The sequence below is a fragment of the Monopterus albus genome, unplaced genomic scaffold, assembly GCF_001952655.1.
Source record: "Monopterus albus unplaced genomic scaffold, M_albus_1.0 scaffold69.1, whole genome shotgun sequence".
Lineage (NCBI taxonomy): Eukaryota > Metazoa > Chordata > Actinopteri > Synbranchiformes > Synbranchidae > Monopterus > Monopterus albus.
Window position 1 is genome coordinate 37,069 of NW_018127949.1, and position 18,309 is coordinate 55,377.

The following is an 18,309-nucleotide window of genomic DNA, read 5'->3' on the forward strand; positions in this document are numbered from 1 at the left end:
ATTCACTATGTACAGTAGCTCCTGAGCTTGGAACTACTTGATATTCTAATTACTGTGGCCAAATGTTACTAACATTCTTACATTTTGTGACCTTTGAACAGAGCGAGGCTCGATGTTTCCAATGTTTGTGCTAAGCTAAGGCAACTAGCTGCTGCCTATTTTCCAAAGACTACTTCCTGAAGCTTTGATCACATTATTTGATCCTTGGTTTCTACTTAAAAATTGACTTAAAGCTACAATCTATAACTTAAGGGCTTTGGATTAAGAGTCTAGGTTTCCATTTAACCCCTGTGAGATGTGCTGGGTTCAGAATTTATTATGTACTTTTACTTTATGTGAAACCTGTGGAAAGGCCTTTTCATGGGAAAAGTTTCACAACCTCACATTTCAGGACACTCCTAAGGGAGCCCTTTTTCCATGTTCTCACTTTATCCCAGTGGTGATTTGTAGAGGAAATGATCTTGTTATTCTGAGACCACACGCACACTGGGTCATTAAACTGACCGTAATGTGCTGTAAATTAACTGTGCAGAGGGGAGCGACGTTAAAGGAAAATCATCACCTACTTATTTTCCAACTCCTACAATTGAATTGTGAAATTGCTGCCATTTTCTGTTTTTGTTCCGTATTTACAGCCTTCTATAAAAAACAAAACAAAACAAAAAATAAGTCATAATTTTTGTTTGAACATTTACTTCTGTTTAAAATGATTCTCTTCTCATGAGTATGCTAAGTGTATTGTATTTTACATTCACAGTAACACTTATTTACTTTGATCAACCTAATTCTTATAGTTTAATGTACTTTTAGAAGTATTGTATAGTACTCTGTTGGCAAAAAATTATTTTTCACTTTGCTTTTCTCATGTATTCTTTCCACTGTCTCAGCAGAATAAAAGGTGACAATAAGCACCGCAGTGGCTGAATGTTTTAACATTAATTCTTCCCTAATTGCCACCTTTTTATTTGTTTTGGCATTACAGCTAGCATCTTCTATCACCGAAGATGACTTTTCTGTACTCTGTCTAACATGAAGTCAAAATTCAACTGGTCACCCAAAGTCAACAGGGCCTATCCTCTTTCACCCCCATGTCAGTCCTGCACACATGGTTCCCCTCACACATCAAGCATTCCTCGCTAATGACTCAGTGGAGGTTAGCAGCAGTTAGCTGGGGAATGTGTTTCCCGTTTGGACCGTGGTTCACTTAGAAAATTATCTTGGGTACTGGGACTGGTCAGAACCTGTCGATGCCATTTGTGATCTGAACAAGCAGAAACAGGTCAGGCTGGAGTGAACAAAGTTAAAGATTGTTTCTGTCTTACTGAAGTTTGGAGCATAGCGCAGCAGTATCACTGCTGCATATTTAATATATTTTGCATTTACTATTTTACATTTATAACTATAACCATATTTATATTATTTACACTTTATAGACTATAGTATTAACCTTAACCACTTGGCTTGGCCTCTCCACATTTAATATATAACTACTCTTATTTGAATGATACACAAATTATTTGTATGACTTTAAAATTGTATGCATATGATGTAGACAGTTTTTAAAAGTCATTTCAAAAAAGATATAATTTTGTTGTATTTATTATTTTAAACAGTTGTTTATAAGTTTCCTAGACATTTTCTTGCTTTCATGCATGGCTTTGTTGTATAGGTAGAATATGTGAATTTCATTACTCTCGTAACGCTACCACTGAGTAAAGCCCACAGTGATAAAAATATGAAACCAGTGGGAACCACTTCATGTCTTCCTGTTAGCTATCATAATATCAAAGTAATTTTCAATTGCTGTTTACAAGACATTGCTGCTGTAAATAAACACACAGTTTGCACACAAACACAGTAACTAACCTCTCCTTTTATTGCCTCTCCTTGTTACCTAGCTACATGTTACCTAGTTTTCATGTGAGTATGGATTTAGTGGTCAGCATGAATTTGAAGAGCCAGTGTTAACGACAAATAATGGGCGTTGGTTGATTCAGTTGTCTCAGCACCATTTTAATTTTAAAAATGTTTCTCATAAAAAGACACACAAAGACTCTGCAAAGACCAAAATGACACTTTCATTTGGGTTTCTTCAGCCAACAGGAGCTAGCTAAAACAACTCGCACATTAATCCATAACTTTTAATGCTGAGTAATAATCCAAGCTCCAAACCTGACTTAGCTAGCTAGGTAAGTACTGTATGTTACTGTGTTTTTGTACTGTTTATTTACAGCAGCAGCCTCAAGGTGGTTGGTTCAGAATAATGTTGGCATTGATGAGCTACCAGGAAGTAACACAGTAAATGTGGTAGCAGTTGTTGAGCTTTGATGGGACTGAAAGAAAGGTGACAGGGTGGTGACAAAACCACTGTGAAATGAAATAACATAAAAACAGAATTTTGAAAAAGGATATTCTGAAATACAAGTTTTTTTTTACAATGAAATAAAAGTGAATCCTAATAAAACACGATTATAAGAATCATTATGAAATTAAGAATGTGTGTGTGTGTTAGATTAGGTTTATGTTCTTGTGTGTGCAAGGGCATGCACTGTTTGTTTGCGTGTGTGTTGTTGGATTCATAGGGAGGAACGTAAATGGATTTAATAGCTTTATTGATTTTACTGCTTGTCTGCTGCAGGAATTTTGCAAATTCACATTAGGTATAGTACAGTATATGTATTAGAAACATTCAGTATTTCTCAGATCTGTACAATTCAGTCCTGGTGCACTGTCAGTCTTGTCAGTGTTTTCAAAACCGTATCCTTGGAAGCCAGTCTTTCAGTCATCCACACACTCTCACATCCTCATTTGTAACGGTTAGTGCAATGTCATGACATGTTCACCTTCAGTTGAGGTTTACTGTACAAACTATTTAAACTCTGGTCACTATTTGTTAATTAAATCTTTCATCTCTGTCAAACTGAACAAATACTGTTCAAGCCTCCATAATCAGTTAGTTTCTGACAAGAAAAAATGAGGTTATAGACAGAATAGACAGAGGGCTTTTAGGGAAAGTCATTCTGTGGTGATAGATAATATTAAACAAAAAAAAACTTGAGACATTTCCCTCTTGCTTCTTACAGAAAGCAATAGTTAACAAACATATTAATTTAACCAAGAAAAGTCATATTAAAACAGGTAACAGGTTGTGTAAAGTTTTGATGATTCATTCTGTTTTAGTCACACTAGTTAATCAGGTGCAACCAAAAGAGCTTTACCTCACAGCTTAGCAACTTAACATCTTGCTGGTGCAAATTGTTCAGATATTTAGGACAAATAAGAACTTGGCTCTTTATTTTTTGACTTATGTTTCTTGAGTCAAAGCCTGTGGGAAAATCATCACAAAGGAGGTTGTCTGCTACAGACACATCAACAGTGCAGTGTGTCTATATCATGGATCTATAGATCCATGGTCTATATATTTAACTATGTGACATGTACTGTAAATATGTTTGAATAATAAGTAGCATACCTTCTATGCCACCTTCTTTTTCAAATTTACAAATTTCCACAGATATGAGGTTCATTTGATGTGAAGAAATAGTTTGACACTTTGGGAAATATTACTTTCTTGCTGAGAGTTAGATAAGAAAAGCGAAGATTGGCCTGGCTAGCTGTTTCACCCTGTTCCACTCTTTATGCTAACCTAAGCTAAGATAACTGCCTGCTGGCTGCAGTATTTTACCAAACAAGTACAGTAGTGGTATTGATCTTCTCATCTCTCTCAGCAAGAAAGTAACTAAGCACATGGCTGAAAATGTCTAAATAGTCTTTTAGCAATGCAGAGAGTCTATGGTCGGTGGGTGCTCAGGTGCTGTCTTTCCAAATGGACAACAAACATGTACAGTTCTGTTATCATACAGATAATGTCAATTTGTTTCCCCTATTCATGTCCATGCTACATCATGTACTACACAAATACACCTGATGGTGAAACATTTGTTAAATGCAACACGTATCTCACAATTGCACCTCTCTTCCCTTTGCTGTTTTAAACTAGGTCATATTTTAACAGTCCCATTCACATCAATATTGTACAGTGGTGCCTTCTAGGCTTTATCTAAACACAAGAAAAAAACTAATTATTTACAAGTTACAAAACAGCAACTAAAGAAGATATACTTACAAAAATAAAAATGTACAGCATCAGCAGAGACCTGCAATAGTTCCCAGGCACTTGTGATGCAAAACAGACACTATCACACATTTAAATGCTACAATCTAGGACAAACCCTTTACAGATGTTATTTATAATTAAAATACAGTAACCCTTAAGAGAGTAGAGTGAGATTACCTTCATTTAAAGTAACACTACAGCATGAAGCTCAATAGGCTAGTGATTAGTAACAATGTACAGTATGTATCCACGAGTACCAGATGAAGTTGGTGATACAGTTTAGTACAGTAAACAGTTTGCTACTTCAAATATTTTCCCAAAACAGTGGACTAAAAAAAGGAGGCCCCATTGGTCCTCAAATGGCAGCATAATAATAATATCAACATTATTACAATGTTGAAGTTCGCTTTGACAAATTTAAATCAAATATTTCACACAAATAGAAACACAACACAAAGAAGCAAAAAGCACATCCAGACAGGAGGAATGCATGCTTATTCTTACACAAGCTGATTAATACAAATGCAGATTCCTGGGTTTCACCTTGAGTAATTCAAAACTGAACTGTTTTCCCTTACTCTGAATTCATCCCATATCCGTTGACTTATGTCTCTCCTGACTTGCCTTTTATCCAGATGTCATTGTTCCCAACAATGAGGAAACAAGACACCCTTTTTACCCCTCTCTTATTCAGCTGTCTGAAGGATTGTCGAGCGCAAGAATCACTGCTTTAGATAAACACAGTGTCTCCTCTTGAACAGTGGGTGCAATATTGATGTTTTAACAATCATTCAAGATACCCTGAGAAATGAAACAAAAACAATAGAACGCCCTGGATTTTTGCTTTCCATCCTGGTCATTTTGTACTAAATGTGCATTTGTTTTTGTTTTGGAATTTGTGCATGCTGTTTACTGTTAGGATAGCATTTCACCATCTATAGCACACAGACTGCAAATTGTACAACATTAGACATGTTTTTAAGACACAGTTGTATAGTTACATACATGGCTACATACTGTGTGGAGTATATACAGTATGTGTCTGTTTGCTGTGGGCAGTTGTCTGCGTATACACATACAGTACACGTGGGGGCTAGACTGGATGTTTGTATTTTGAATTCCATGTCCTTCCCTGCTCTGGGTCATTGTGAAGGAGGCTGTGTAGGAGATCCTGTGTTATGCAGATAGGCTTGAGCACACAGACTGGAGTCTCATGTGGCTTCAGTCAGTGACCTGCCCCACAGACCATCTAGTACGCAAAGTCCAGCCAGCAGTTCTTAAAGCTCTTATCGAGAAAAGGAAGAGCCAGACAAAATAAAAATAGAGGCAAAATTGAGATTAATTGTGTGTGTGCTGCAGCACCATGTTTTACATCTAACAAAGTTAGTTAAAATAAGTATAAATAATTGGAGTTATTATTTGTTTTTGCTGAAGGGGGGCAGTTAATTTATCCTGTAACAGTTGCAAAGATCCTGACACTCTGTGGTATGCAGGCCTCATTCATAGCAGTAACAGGCACAAGACTTTTGTCACATTCAGTTCTAACATGGCATGTAAATGTTACTTGTCAGGTAGGGTCTGGAGACATTTACTCCTCTTTGGTTGCATGCATTTGAAAAGTAACATTTATTGGTACAACACTGGCATATAAAGGCTATAAATAACTGACTATGCATGTTTAGAAATAATGATTAAAGATGCAGAGGCTCAAGAGCCAGGTATCCACATTAACATCAAAAGCCACGGCTGATCCAGAATTAATCGGGTCAGAAGACAGTAAGGTGGATATCCAGGCTCACAGTGGAATGATTAAACAATTTCCTTCGGCACTGGTTTTATTTGAGTGGATTTTAAATTGTTGTTGATTGATTACAAGCCCATCCTGATAGTTAGGGTTTTGGCTTCATTTCCATCTATTTGGTTTGGTACATTATTTAATTGTTTTTTGTCTGATTTGTGGCATCTTCCAGTCTTATTCCTTGATCCAACATTATTCATGCCACTGGACCATCATTGTGACTGCTGGCTTCTTGAGGGAATAGTTGAAAGCGGTTCTAGCATGAATTATCTGAAGTAAGGGAGGCCAATAAAGAATATTAAAGTTGATGTCCAGGTGGTTTATGCTCTGTAAATCACACTACAGAGGTGGCGGTTGACTTAGTAGCACTTGGGCTGAGTACCAGGCTCTGGACGATGTCGTCACGGTTGATCTTGCGTAGTGCTGTGCAAAGTGTGTCCATGCTGGCAGAGTCCTTGCTTGCCCAGTCAGACAGGAGTGCGCGGACAGGATGCTCTTCCTGCCGGAAGGTCGCAATTCGCTCTTCCTCATATCCTAGGAGGCCTGCCAGGTTGCACCAGTCACTATCGTCCATGTGGTTGCCGTTGTCTCCTTCGCTGCCCCTGAACAGCATGTTCTCCACTTTTTCTCTGGTGTGGAGAGGAAGAAGCAAACAAGGCTCTTCATCCATGGTGACAACTGCAGAGGGAAAATAACAAGTTTCATTAATTTGAGTATTTTTGCCCTGCTGTAATTTCATATATCTAAGTATAATTCTATTTATTTTAAACAAAATTATTTTTTAAATTGACTGGCATGGTTCACATAAAGGAATAATCTTACAAATCCCCGCATTTTTACTGCTCTACATGTAACATGATAAGGATTTCATCCTGTTGTTGAGCTTTTCAAGTGGCTGTAAATACTGGTATAAAGGAAATGAGGAAGTGTATATTTCCTGCAGGAGCAGCAGTGGGTTGTTTGGAGTAAATGGAAGAAGTAGTGCGTAGCTGCATTCTAAGAGTAGCAATAGCATCTCTGCCTGACAAATTCCACTAAAACATTATTACAGAAAATCCAAGGAAAAGGTGATTTGTCTTGAGTCTCACTGTCTGACTGTCAGGAGCCAACAGCACCAATTGTTTAGCACCACAGACGTCCCAACACATCCCACTGATTATCACTGTAAGATAGTATACAAACATGAGCACTACTGTCTGAATACTGTCCTTATTCCTCTGCTTGCACCACTTTTTCTTCCTTTAATTATATCCTTTAAAAGTCCTAAATTCTCTCAAACTGGTTTGTCAAGGGCAGGACAAGAAACTGCCAGAAACATGTGCTGTCTTGAAAACAAACAAATAAACAAACACTAGCTGCTTTCTGATTTGCTACAGTAACTTTGAAATGTTATATTCAAGGTAAAGTTGATGAAGCCACTGGATGGCTCATTCCAAAAAGAAAGTCTGTCCTTTCAGCTGGAGTGCTGAGGCAGTTCAGGGTGCAGCCTTTGTGTACATTCACAGAAACCTGACTTATTCAGGATAAGAGGCAAACTCATTGCCAGTGGAATTCAGCACCAGATTAACATTTTTTTTGTACCAAAATGTGGTCACACCCAATTTAAGTACAATAGTTTGATAAATGAGGGCTATTGTATTTCTTGTTAGCAAGGGAGTGGTTGCTGTGAAGGTTCAGGTATTAGTGTGTTACCCGTGTGTGCCTGTGTCTGGCCCTGCTGCTCCTGCAGACTTTGGCTGTCCACAGAAATGCCACTGTCGCTGTGCAGCTTCTCCCCCTCAGGTGACGGTGTCTGGTTCTGGTTGGCTGTGCAGTTGTTGGCTCCTTGTTTGTTCTGCTTACAGCTGTTCCACCTGAATGAAAATGAATCCAAAGAGAAGAAAAACTCAACAAAAAAAGCAGTAATCAACAGCATTATTATATATGTTTGTGGAAATTTTCAGTACCAGAGTTGATGATTAATATTGGTTGAGACAACACCTAATTCAACTGTACTAACCTCATTGTTATTTACCAGTATTGTAAATACACAATAATCCTACTGGTTTGGTTATTATAAACTTTTTTTGGCCACTTTGGGGCAGCAGAAACAAGCTTTGAGCACTGCTCAGAGTGAATCCAAGCATTAAAATTTGTCACAAAAAAAACTGTACCGTGAGGTAAAGACATCAAAACCCTCTGTAAAGCTGAAGACAACTCTTTTTGACAAATGTAGAGTTGGTGTGGGTTAAAAATTTACAATAGCCTTGCTGACTAAAGGACAATCAGTAATCATTTACCTCTTTTGACTAGTAAAACAATACATTGTGCATGTATCACAGATTTGATTTGAGTCAAAAAAAATTTAAAAGCCAGACATACTGGAAAGAAGCAGACACATCTTCAAAGCCACAAAACTCACTTTATGCCCAGTGACAAAAAACTCAGAGTTCATTTACAACATTGAGATTTCTAAAATTAACTGGCACATATAAACCACATGAGGTTTAAGCTTCATCTCAGTAGATTATGAATACAGGAACAAAAACTGGATTACAGACTATATGACCAAATATTTTACTTAGAAAGTAGTTGAAGTCCTACTATGGTCTACAGAGCTGACTGCAGACTCCACCTGCCTTTAGAGTATGTTAGTCATGAAGCAAAAAATCTTCTCTTTTCTGTCTGCTGATCTTAAAAAGGGAACTATTTGTCATAGAGTCTAATATTTGAGCAAACAAAAATGTTTAATTCTCACCATAGCACATTTGTAGTACAACAATAAGTAACAATAAAAACTTAAATATCCCCATTTGTCATTTGCACACAGAAAGCCCAGGTAAAAAACACCCACACTTTAAAAAAACATCCTTTGGATTATCCAGCATTAAAATAAATACTTAATAAGCCTGGGTATGTCACCTGATGAAGGATTGTGGCTGGGTGCTGTGCCAAGAACAGCAAAATTACCCACAGTGCAGAGCTCTGATGTCAGCTTTACAAAAGCATGACCATCAATAATAATGATAAGAACTGTGGTAGTAAAAATAGGGTGAACTGTATCTGAGGTACATTCTTCAGAATGTCCTTGAGATATTAATATTCAGATGAAAGATGAGAGCAGTTACATGTAAGACATCTCTTCACACTTCATACAGTGAGGTAACTCGGAGTACATGTATGGCAGTTGCAGTTCAGTGGTTTAAATGCTGCTGACACTTTCAGTGTTTGTGTAAAGAATGGGGTGTCTGTGTAGGCATTAAGAGAGAAGCAGGGGCTTTAAATGTAAAAAAGACTGTATACAGTCCATATTCCGACCCACCGAATAACAGTGTGGACTCCCACGATTCCATTTAAAAAAAAAAGATTTTAAAAATCTCTTTAAACCTACAACCATGCTTGTTTTAATTGGAAAAAATACCCCCAAAACACAATACTGCATTGGGCTAGTAATTTAGCAGTTACCCATCATTTTGTTTACTGGGTGAACAGTTTCATTGTTAACTTCAGCTCTTTTCTGTCCTTACCTCTTGAAGATGATGAAGGCCACAAGGCCGACCACGACAGCTGCTAGGATGGAGCAGTAGATGGGGATGAGTTTGTCATTCAGACCCTGGTAGAGGCGCTTCTGGGGATCACCATCTGTGGTGGTGGTGGTGGTGCTGTCGGTAGGGCCCTCTGGTGGGAAGCCCTCTGTTAGAAAATCATCATAAGAGGGTATGGAGGAGCCCATGAAGGCCGTGGGAGACATGGTAGGGTAGTGAACTGTGAAAGACAAATAGGAATGGACAGAAACTTTATAAACTTCCTGAATATGTGAAAACAAAGCATTTACTATACATTTTAGATATTAAAGGGCCAGTTAGATCTGCAATAACAGTTTCTTTCTTTTTGGCCACCAGAAACAAGCTGTTGGCACAATGTTAATGTTGAATAGGGCAATATTCATTTAGGGCCACATTTCTGGCCGGCCAGTTTAATGTAAATCCACTATTCAATGTTTTGTTTATCTTTAGTTTTTTTTTCTGAGAATAGCTGCTGAGAAGCTGAGAATATCCTGCTAGTTGCTAATTGCTTCACTATGCTCACCAACTGGTGCTTAGAATAGTGTACCACAGGTTCTGCTGCTAAAAGCAGCTGCCTTCTTTAGCTGGACGCAACACTAATGAGAGCTGAGAGAATGACCCGGAACAATAAAGTTGAGGGCCCAGAAAAACTGAGTTGAAAGACACACAGTGCCCTGTAGAGTTAGTGGGAGCTACAGAGTTGGGTGATATTTTTCAGTTGATTTCAGTAAGCAAGACACCTTTCACATTACACATAATCATTTTGATCCATTGTTAGTATAATGATTAGAGCCGCCTTAATCCTTGCAGCTGTCGGGCAAGCACATTCAAAAATCAAGCGTTGGTTACTACATCTTGTCTCATGTCAAAGAATCTGCAGCATGTCCCTCCGTCTTCTCCATGCACACATTACCTCCCACATTACTTGGTCGTCCTCCCCCATCCCTAGGGAGCCATTATCAGAAGTAAGAGCAAATTTGTCCATCCCATCCTGTCCACTTTCCTCCGACCATTAACGCTAAACCGACATGTTTGCTCCTAACCGCGGATGTGGAGACCTATCCTCATTTGTCACTTGCAGTTACTCACATCATCAACAGGAAATTATCTTGTTGGATTCCAGGGGCTCTAAATGTCTTAGGAGAGCTGCTAAATGTGAGGTGACCATTGTTAGCTCATGAGGTGAAAGCATTTTTTTTAAAGCAGTATTCATCTTATTTAGATGAATGCATGGAGCTGCTATTGGGGTTTTCAGCTGAAGGAATTTTGAGAATGTGATAATCACTTAATGGTAACACATACCGTATGTCCTGTTACACTGTAATGCTGGATGTCCATCATTCTTAATCCCTAAATTGTAAAGCCATAGATTTTTTTTCTGTAAAAATACTTATGATGATATTTGTGTCATATTTGTCTAGCACAAATTCCTCCTCCCCATCCTTTCTGTCCATCTTGCCTCTAGCTATGCTTTTATTTGCTCCCATCAGGCATTTCCCTTTTCTGTCAATTAGCACTTGCCTAGCTGTTTTCCTAACTGTCCTGGTTATGTCTTTTATTTATTTATTTGTTCATTAAACTACGCATCCATCCATTTACTCCCATATCATTTCTATGTGTCCTGCCTCCATAAGTCTGTTATTAACAGTTAAAACAGGTTCCTAAGTGCCTTTACTGAGCCACTAGCTCACCCTCCCAGATTGGATGGTCTGGCCTCAGAGGGGAGTGACCTTCTCTGCTGAGCTCAGCTTATTCTCAGTGCAGAGAGAGATAAAGGCTTACTGGACTAGTGCTGTAGGTCAGAGAGCGATCACACTGAATCATTTTACTGATCAACACAATGAGGATTCCCTCATTAAGTAGCCTTGGGGTGATGAGCCAGTAACAGAATCTTATATTGGACACAATATGTGTATCAAAAATGTCTACCAAAAGTATGTGCAAAATTTTAGAAAAAGGTTAACTGAGCTGAGACAAATGGGAAGAAAAGATTTGTTTTATTACTCTGAATTAGCAAGTGAAAAACAAAATGTTGGGTTGAAGGGTAGAAACATCCATGTACTTGAAAAAGGTGGTTTCATGGTTGCATTTAAAATATACATACAGGGTGGGTGAACAGTAACCTCACATTATAGCCATTATAACCAATTTTTAATGCCTAGTTACCTTTCACCCACTCTGTATATGAATATATGAAAAGTTAGTAAGACAAAATCGTTTTATTAGCATCACATTTTATATATCCTTTTCCCATCTTTGGTCGCTTGGCATTGGCGGTGTGTTATTAGTCATTATTTCATGTATATGTATTTTAAAATTTTAAGAATGCAAATTTGCCTGGATTCCTGTGATCAAAATGGGGAAATAGCTTGTCAGTAAAGTCAGTGAAACACGGAAGTGTCAAAATTATAGGTTCAGTCAACTGTTAACTCCTGTCAACAAACCATTTTCCTTTATGTATTGTTAAGCTTATTTGGTTGTTACTGTATATTTGTATATTTTACAGCGAGAGTGTGTCTGTAATTTGTTTTCAAAGTGCGTGTTTGCATCTGGTACTCTGCAGCAGCCACACCTGAGTCAGACTTGTTATTCCCACCTCCTTCAGACTCTTGCAAACAGATGTTACTACAGTTTCAACACCATATACTTTAAGCTAACAGTGGATTGAAACCAAAGGAGAAGGAGGGGCTTCAGACACAAGCAGGTTTATTTTTTATTATATGTCATTATACCTGAGAAAAGCTGAGACTGCTGCTAAGACCTGCCCAATAAAACATGAAATCCTTTCACCGCCAATGAAGGACATTTTTATAGTATTCATGTTGTTACAGCGAGCACAAGTAAAAAAAACAATTGAAGAATGCTGTTCCTCCTATCTTTTGTTTTGGCACATTTCCCTTCTTTTATATACTTTTCTTTTCCCCTTGAGACTTCTGGCTCAGTTTCTTTCTCACATGACCCGTATCTTTTTTCTGCCCAAGACCGAACACAATCCTGAATAAGTACGCTTGTTGATAAATTTGCACGGGCTGCATGTGTGTGAGCCTGTTCTGCGGCAGAATGTGATCAGCACTCGCAGAGGTCAACCAGAGAAACCTGAGAGTGCAGAGGAGTAACTCCATCGCTTTTATCGACCAGGCTACATTTTGAGCATCTGTTCACTCTCCCAAGCCTCATCCATTGGTTTCTTTTCTACGGATCCCTATTCCCCATCTACTGCACTGCTGTACTCACTGTCAGTTATTTTCTGTTGTATATTTGACATATGGATTTGCTTCTAATTACAGTCATTTTTTGTTTAAATGTTGGGTGCCATTTTGTCTAATAACAGACCCTTTAAATGGTCTATAAGTTGTCATTAATCACTTTAACAGTAATTAACAATAAAATAAAGAAAACTGAGTCGACTTAAATTATTAAATAGAGCTGACATAAATGATTAAATTTAGCTGATTTGAATGATTTAAATGGTGTTAACACCTGCTTGATGCATCATTAAATAATGGATGTTTTCCAGTCAGTCAGAGATTTTTCACAACCTGGCAGTCCAAACGGTCATATTTTTTTTTAATAGTTTTATTTAATATTTATTAATCATTAATAAAGCCATTAGTTATAATTGACTCTTTATAAAATGTTCCTTATTTATACAGTGGTACCAAGCATTTTTGTACTGAAATGTGCTACTGTACTGCAAAATTTATTGTTCTTGTTTTAAGACATATAAATGCAATAAATGTACACAAATAAATAAATATAGACTAAATGTGGCTAGTTTAAATCCAAGTAGTCTGTAACCACAAAGAAAGAAACTCATAAATATTAGAAGACCACAATGCCAGCTTTCACTATGACAGAATCAATCCTGTAAATGAGCCAACAACACAAAAGTCCAATTCCAAATTTCCTCTTTATGCCATAGTGAAGTGATTCAGCTCTAGGCTGCTATGGCAGTTAAAAATATAAATAACACAGAGAGAAAGGCCTGGCTTGGCAGAGACACACCTCCCCAACACATGTTATAAATACCCCTGAGGACAAAACCTTGACTCCCCAAACAGAACATTTGGCAGTGAATGAACGGCACGAGCAAAAGCACAAGTGTTGTGGTCACCCTTGGACCAGAAAGGCTCACTCATGCCAAATCACCTCCAAAACTTTGAGGGGCAAATTTCTGATGGATGGCAGGCGACATCAGGAGACTGAGTCATGGTCACAAAAGGTTGATTCTTGTTTGACAACAGAGAAAGACACAGTCAACTTTAAAGCTTCCTTTATCATTACAATGCTCGTACTGTGTGGGGCAGGGAGCAAAAGGGTTAAAGAGAGAAGGTCAACTGTGACCATAGAGCACAAGTCAGAACAGTTATAAAGTCTGTAGATGTGTACAGGCCAAACTATAGCTACACAATGAGTGACTGTGCAATACAAAGACAGTGAATTATTTATTCAAACTGAAGTAGGGGATTCTTCACTGTTATTGATGTGGCAACGCTTTAGATGCCGGAAATCAGGAATGTCGATGGCATTCTGCCCTTTATCATTCTTCCCCATTTGTCTCCTGCTCTTTATCTGTCTGTCAGATGCTCGCTTGAACTGATCATTCCCTAAGTCCCTCCCACAAAAGTAACTGTCCAATTATAGCTGAGCAACCATAATTAGGCGTGACAAGCCTGTCAAGCGTTGGAGCTCTCCATGTTGAAGTAGTGTGTGTTGGGCTCCAGTAAAAGTCACAGAGAAGGTTTTAGCCTTTCCAAAACCAAAAATAAAAGAGCAAATGTGCAAGAAATTTATTAAACTGTACATTTGTCTGCTCAAACACAAGCTGCAAGGTTAGAATGTCTAGCAAACTACAATTTCATACTTGGTGGAGTAACAAGTTAATGTTAAGAAAAAAGCCAGTTCACGTTTCTGAGTTCAGCAGTCCACCTCCACCAGAAGGAGAAAGGACACTCTTTTGAGGACAGTGAAGTCCAGATCCTCTCCAGAGAACATCGCTGGTTTGAGAGAGGTGTTAAGGAAGCTATTTTCGTAAAAATAGAACACCCCTCTCTTAATAGGGGTGGTGGACTAAGACACAACTTGTCTTCCATCTACAACCCGGTTCTGAGATCTTTGCCCAAACATGCCCACCAGGACAATAGGCGTCGGTTGACAGGGGAGGATCCAAAGACAGGTAACGACCCTCATTGATACTGGGCTGGGCTGTAACGACTCAGTCGTTAATGGACATTGTTGGCCTTCTAAGGACTGAAACCACACCGAGGGGGATAAATATCTCCGACTTAACACCAGTCAGTCAGAACTGATGAAGCCTCTTGGATGAGAGGTGAAACGTCTTCGATCTAGAAATCCAAGTCCAGTTGATTTCCAAGGTTATTTTGGTTGCGGTTTACTATGACCTGGATGACTGAGAATTTGCACAGAAACCTTAGAACAAAATAACAGTCGGATCTAATTAGATTTTTCTGTATAATAACTTATAATACTAGGTCTACTTGCACTAGCTCTATACTGATATACAAGAACAAAGATGTTTCTTAATTTTGAAGTCTTGCACATGATCATCAGCTTGTAAAGATATGGACTTTTTGCCTAGGTGATGCAGCTTAAGCCTCCGTCTTTTGGCACGATAGCATACTTGTAGCCATCGAGTGTATGTTTAAGAGCCCTTTGACAAGATTTTGGTTTTGAAACAAGTCATTAAAATGTTAAAAATGAACACTTGGCATGCATAAATGGAAAACTTGCTGGGTTTAGCAACACTAAAGGGCACAGGGTGGTGCATGCCTTAGTGAGGTTATTGCACATGCAGTTGTCTGTAGACACATGCCAAGAAAAGAAAGCTCCTTCACCTCATTCTATACTTCTGTTTTCCCTTCTTCTGTCTTTTTGTTTTGATTTAGTTGAACTGGTCTTGCCCTTACTGCTGTGCATGGTGCTGGTTAGCAGACTATGTCTTCTGATTTCTGGAGGGCAGCCTGTCGATTGTTAAGGTCAACCAAACTCAGGAAGGAAGCAGCTCCCTCCTCCTATTTGCTTATCAACTCGGTAACCAAATGCACTTGACCCAGTCACCTGGGCCTCCACCTCCATTCTTGGTTCCTCTCTAACCCACCTAATTGACCTTCTTCCCTCCATGTTCTGTTTCTGATCTGTAACGTTCAATAAATTGTCTTATTGACTTAAGTCTGTGCATAGGAGTGGGATTATCAGTGCCTGTACACACTGCTCTGAGGGTGTGTGTGATCTGTGACTTTTTAGGAATGTATATGCATGAATAATATATTTGCATATGTGCTGCAAACTACAACTTGTTGCCCCTGCGGCCTTAGAACCAGAAACCCATCAGGTAATCCCGCATGGTAATAGGTTAGCCCACATATATGCCGTCAATCCTGGGTACAATATCAAGAACGAACTGGGTCATGGTGTGAAAGTCTCTGTTTACACCCAGCCTAGAGGGCTTGTAGCCAAAACCTCTGGCTGATAAGAACAGACAGCAACTACTCTGTCAAACTCAAGCATTGCTCATTCAGCCATGTTATGAAAGGGCCTTGTCATAGTGGCATAGTGACTGGGCACTCCTGCTGATAATGCATTTTCAACTAATCTTTCTCTGGGTTAACGTAGACATTACCATTGCCTGTAACCAGTCCTATTATTAGTCATATTACATGCCTTTTTCATATAAATCCTGCGCTCTACAAAGCAAACTTCTCCCTCTGAGATAGGGGTTAATTATATCTACCAACAGAGTATCTTTGGTTTGTCTTAGCTGGCTTAGGATAACATAGCAGATGTTGCTTTGAAGGGTAATTGACAAGAGCACCAGTTTAATCAACTTCACTTGCACCATTGTTTCTGGTGACCCTTAAAAAGAGAATGATTATGCCATGTTGTTCAGTGCACATCCCCAAGGGAAACTCATACTGCCTCCACATACAAGCCCTCCCATGAACTTCAACCCCTGACCTTGCTCGGCTGCCTGCAGAAGAGTGGAAGTCATATCGCGCTTCTTTAGATAAGCATCTTGCCTTCAGACCCTCATCTCTGTATGTTTAGCCTGACAAAGTTTTGGCAGTATTAACATGTTTTACCATAAGAAAGAAATGAAGAGAGTGAGTTTTTCTTTTCCCCATAAGATTCAAAACAAGTCACTAATCCCTCTGGAGTGTGGGAGGAAATTAGATTTTCACCCCACATATCAGCTGATCTTGTATCCACAATAAAGGAGTACTAAATTATCATGGGAAAAATTATCAGGGAAAAGTCTACCCCACCCTAAACTCAAATATTCCACATAGTCCAAACATTAACAGCAGTAAATACAGTTTTCTTTTTAAAAAAAGATAACCTACTGTATAGTCAAGGTAATGTTCTGGTCCTTCTAAAGTATTTTCTTGTGTCTTAAGTTACAAGTTGTCTTTTCAATGGGCAGTGGCCCTCTGTGTGTTCCTCTCTCTCCCTTCACCCTTTGACTGTGTTTAGCCTTCAGCCCCGTGTCGCCTGACTCCACCACAGTAATGGATACAGACGTCTGGCAGCACTACAGATTTGTAACTGCTGATAATGCTTGTGCTTTGGTAAAAAGATTACATTTGAAATAAAGATTGCATGATTAGGTTAGAGTGAGGAATAACATATGATGTTGAAGACTATGTACAGTAGGCTGTGAGCCATCATGCCTGGAAACACAGCAAATTCACATTCATTACGAAATATACACCATTAGTTGTCTAAAGGATGTTTTAGTATTGGAGTTCTGGTTCCTTATATCTTGATCTTGGATGAATTATCTACCATAACTCTCTCTGAGTTAAATCATGCTGCATTAAAGTGTCATCCTCAATGGAGGATTTTTTTTTTTTTTTACAGAAGGCACTTAGTAGAAACATATGTTGTATCTACATACTCTCATCACATAACCTTATTACCTCCACTAAGGAAGTTATATTTTTGCCAGTGTTTCTTGGCTTGTTCATAGCTTAACTTAAAAAAACATGAATGGGTTTTGATGACATTTTTTAGAGAGGTGTGGTACAACCCACGGTATAATCCATTAGATTCTGGTGCTGACCAAGATCATCATCCAGATGCTGGAATTTTTTAAAGGCTTCTTCATTATTGTGAGACAGGGCCAGCTGCAATATTTTTGTTTCTAACACCATACACGATGCCTAGGATGCTTGGATCACACACCAAAGTATGATCTGGATCCAGGTAATATTTCACATGTGATGATCCAGAATGTTCACATTTATAGGGCATTCAATGTGGCATTCACACAGCCTCCAACTTTGAATAAATTAAGCTATGTATTCTTAGCGGTGGTTAATGTTGGCAAGACAGCTAAGATGACATAATGACATATTAAAAAGAAAATCCTTGATGTTTACCATGAATTGCATTTCTCTTTTGAGGTGGATGCTAACCACATCTCTGGTCCAACTGTGCCGAGTTACAGCAGTACATTCTGCAACTATCTTTACATTGAAGTGCACTGTCCAAACCGATATCAACCCACTATATCTGACGTGCCAATTTGTCAACAGCATTACAGGGATAAATAAATGTTGTGTAGCTAATCACTGAATTTCAAATTGAAAGCTGCAGTGTGGTTTAAGTTCATAACTCAAGGCTGTTTCTGAAACTTGGATTAATAATGTAAGGGGAATGGATTTTGACCTTGATGGGTATGACTTAGTATATATGTGGTACACCTCAAAAACGGCATGACCACATTTGAATTATTAAATAACAGTTCTTCTGTATTTCATTTGAAGACGGCAATGCATTGTGTACACTGGAGGACCAGGTTAAGTTGCATATCAATGAATAGTTGGCGT

General features: G+C 38.6%; 1 protein-coding gene across 1 annotated transcript in view; it reads right to left on the minus strand.

The window, feature by feature from the left end:
- Nucleotides 1-2,589: 2,589 nt before the first annotated feature.
- ngfrb (nerve growth factor receptor b) overlaps nt 2,590-18,309 on the minus strand; it is a 33,125-nt gene continuing 17,405 nt past the window's right edge. Inside the window, exons 4-6 of the mRNA XM_020605380.1 lie at nt 9,422-9,659; nt 7,608-7,768; nt 2,590-6,593 (exon numbers count right to left, since the gene is read on the minus strand). Of these exons, the coding sequence (XP_020461036.1) occupies nt 6,250-6,593; nt 7,608-7,768; nt 9,422-9,659 (743 nt within the window). The 3' untranslated portion in view covers nt 2,590-6,249. The remainder of the gene's footprint in view (nt 6,594-7,607; nt 7,769-9,421; nt 9,660-18,309) is intronic.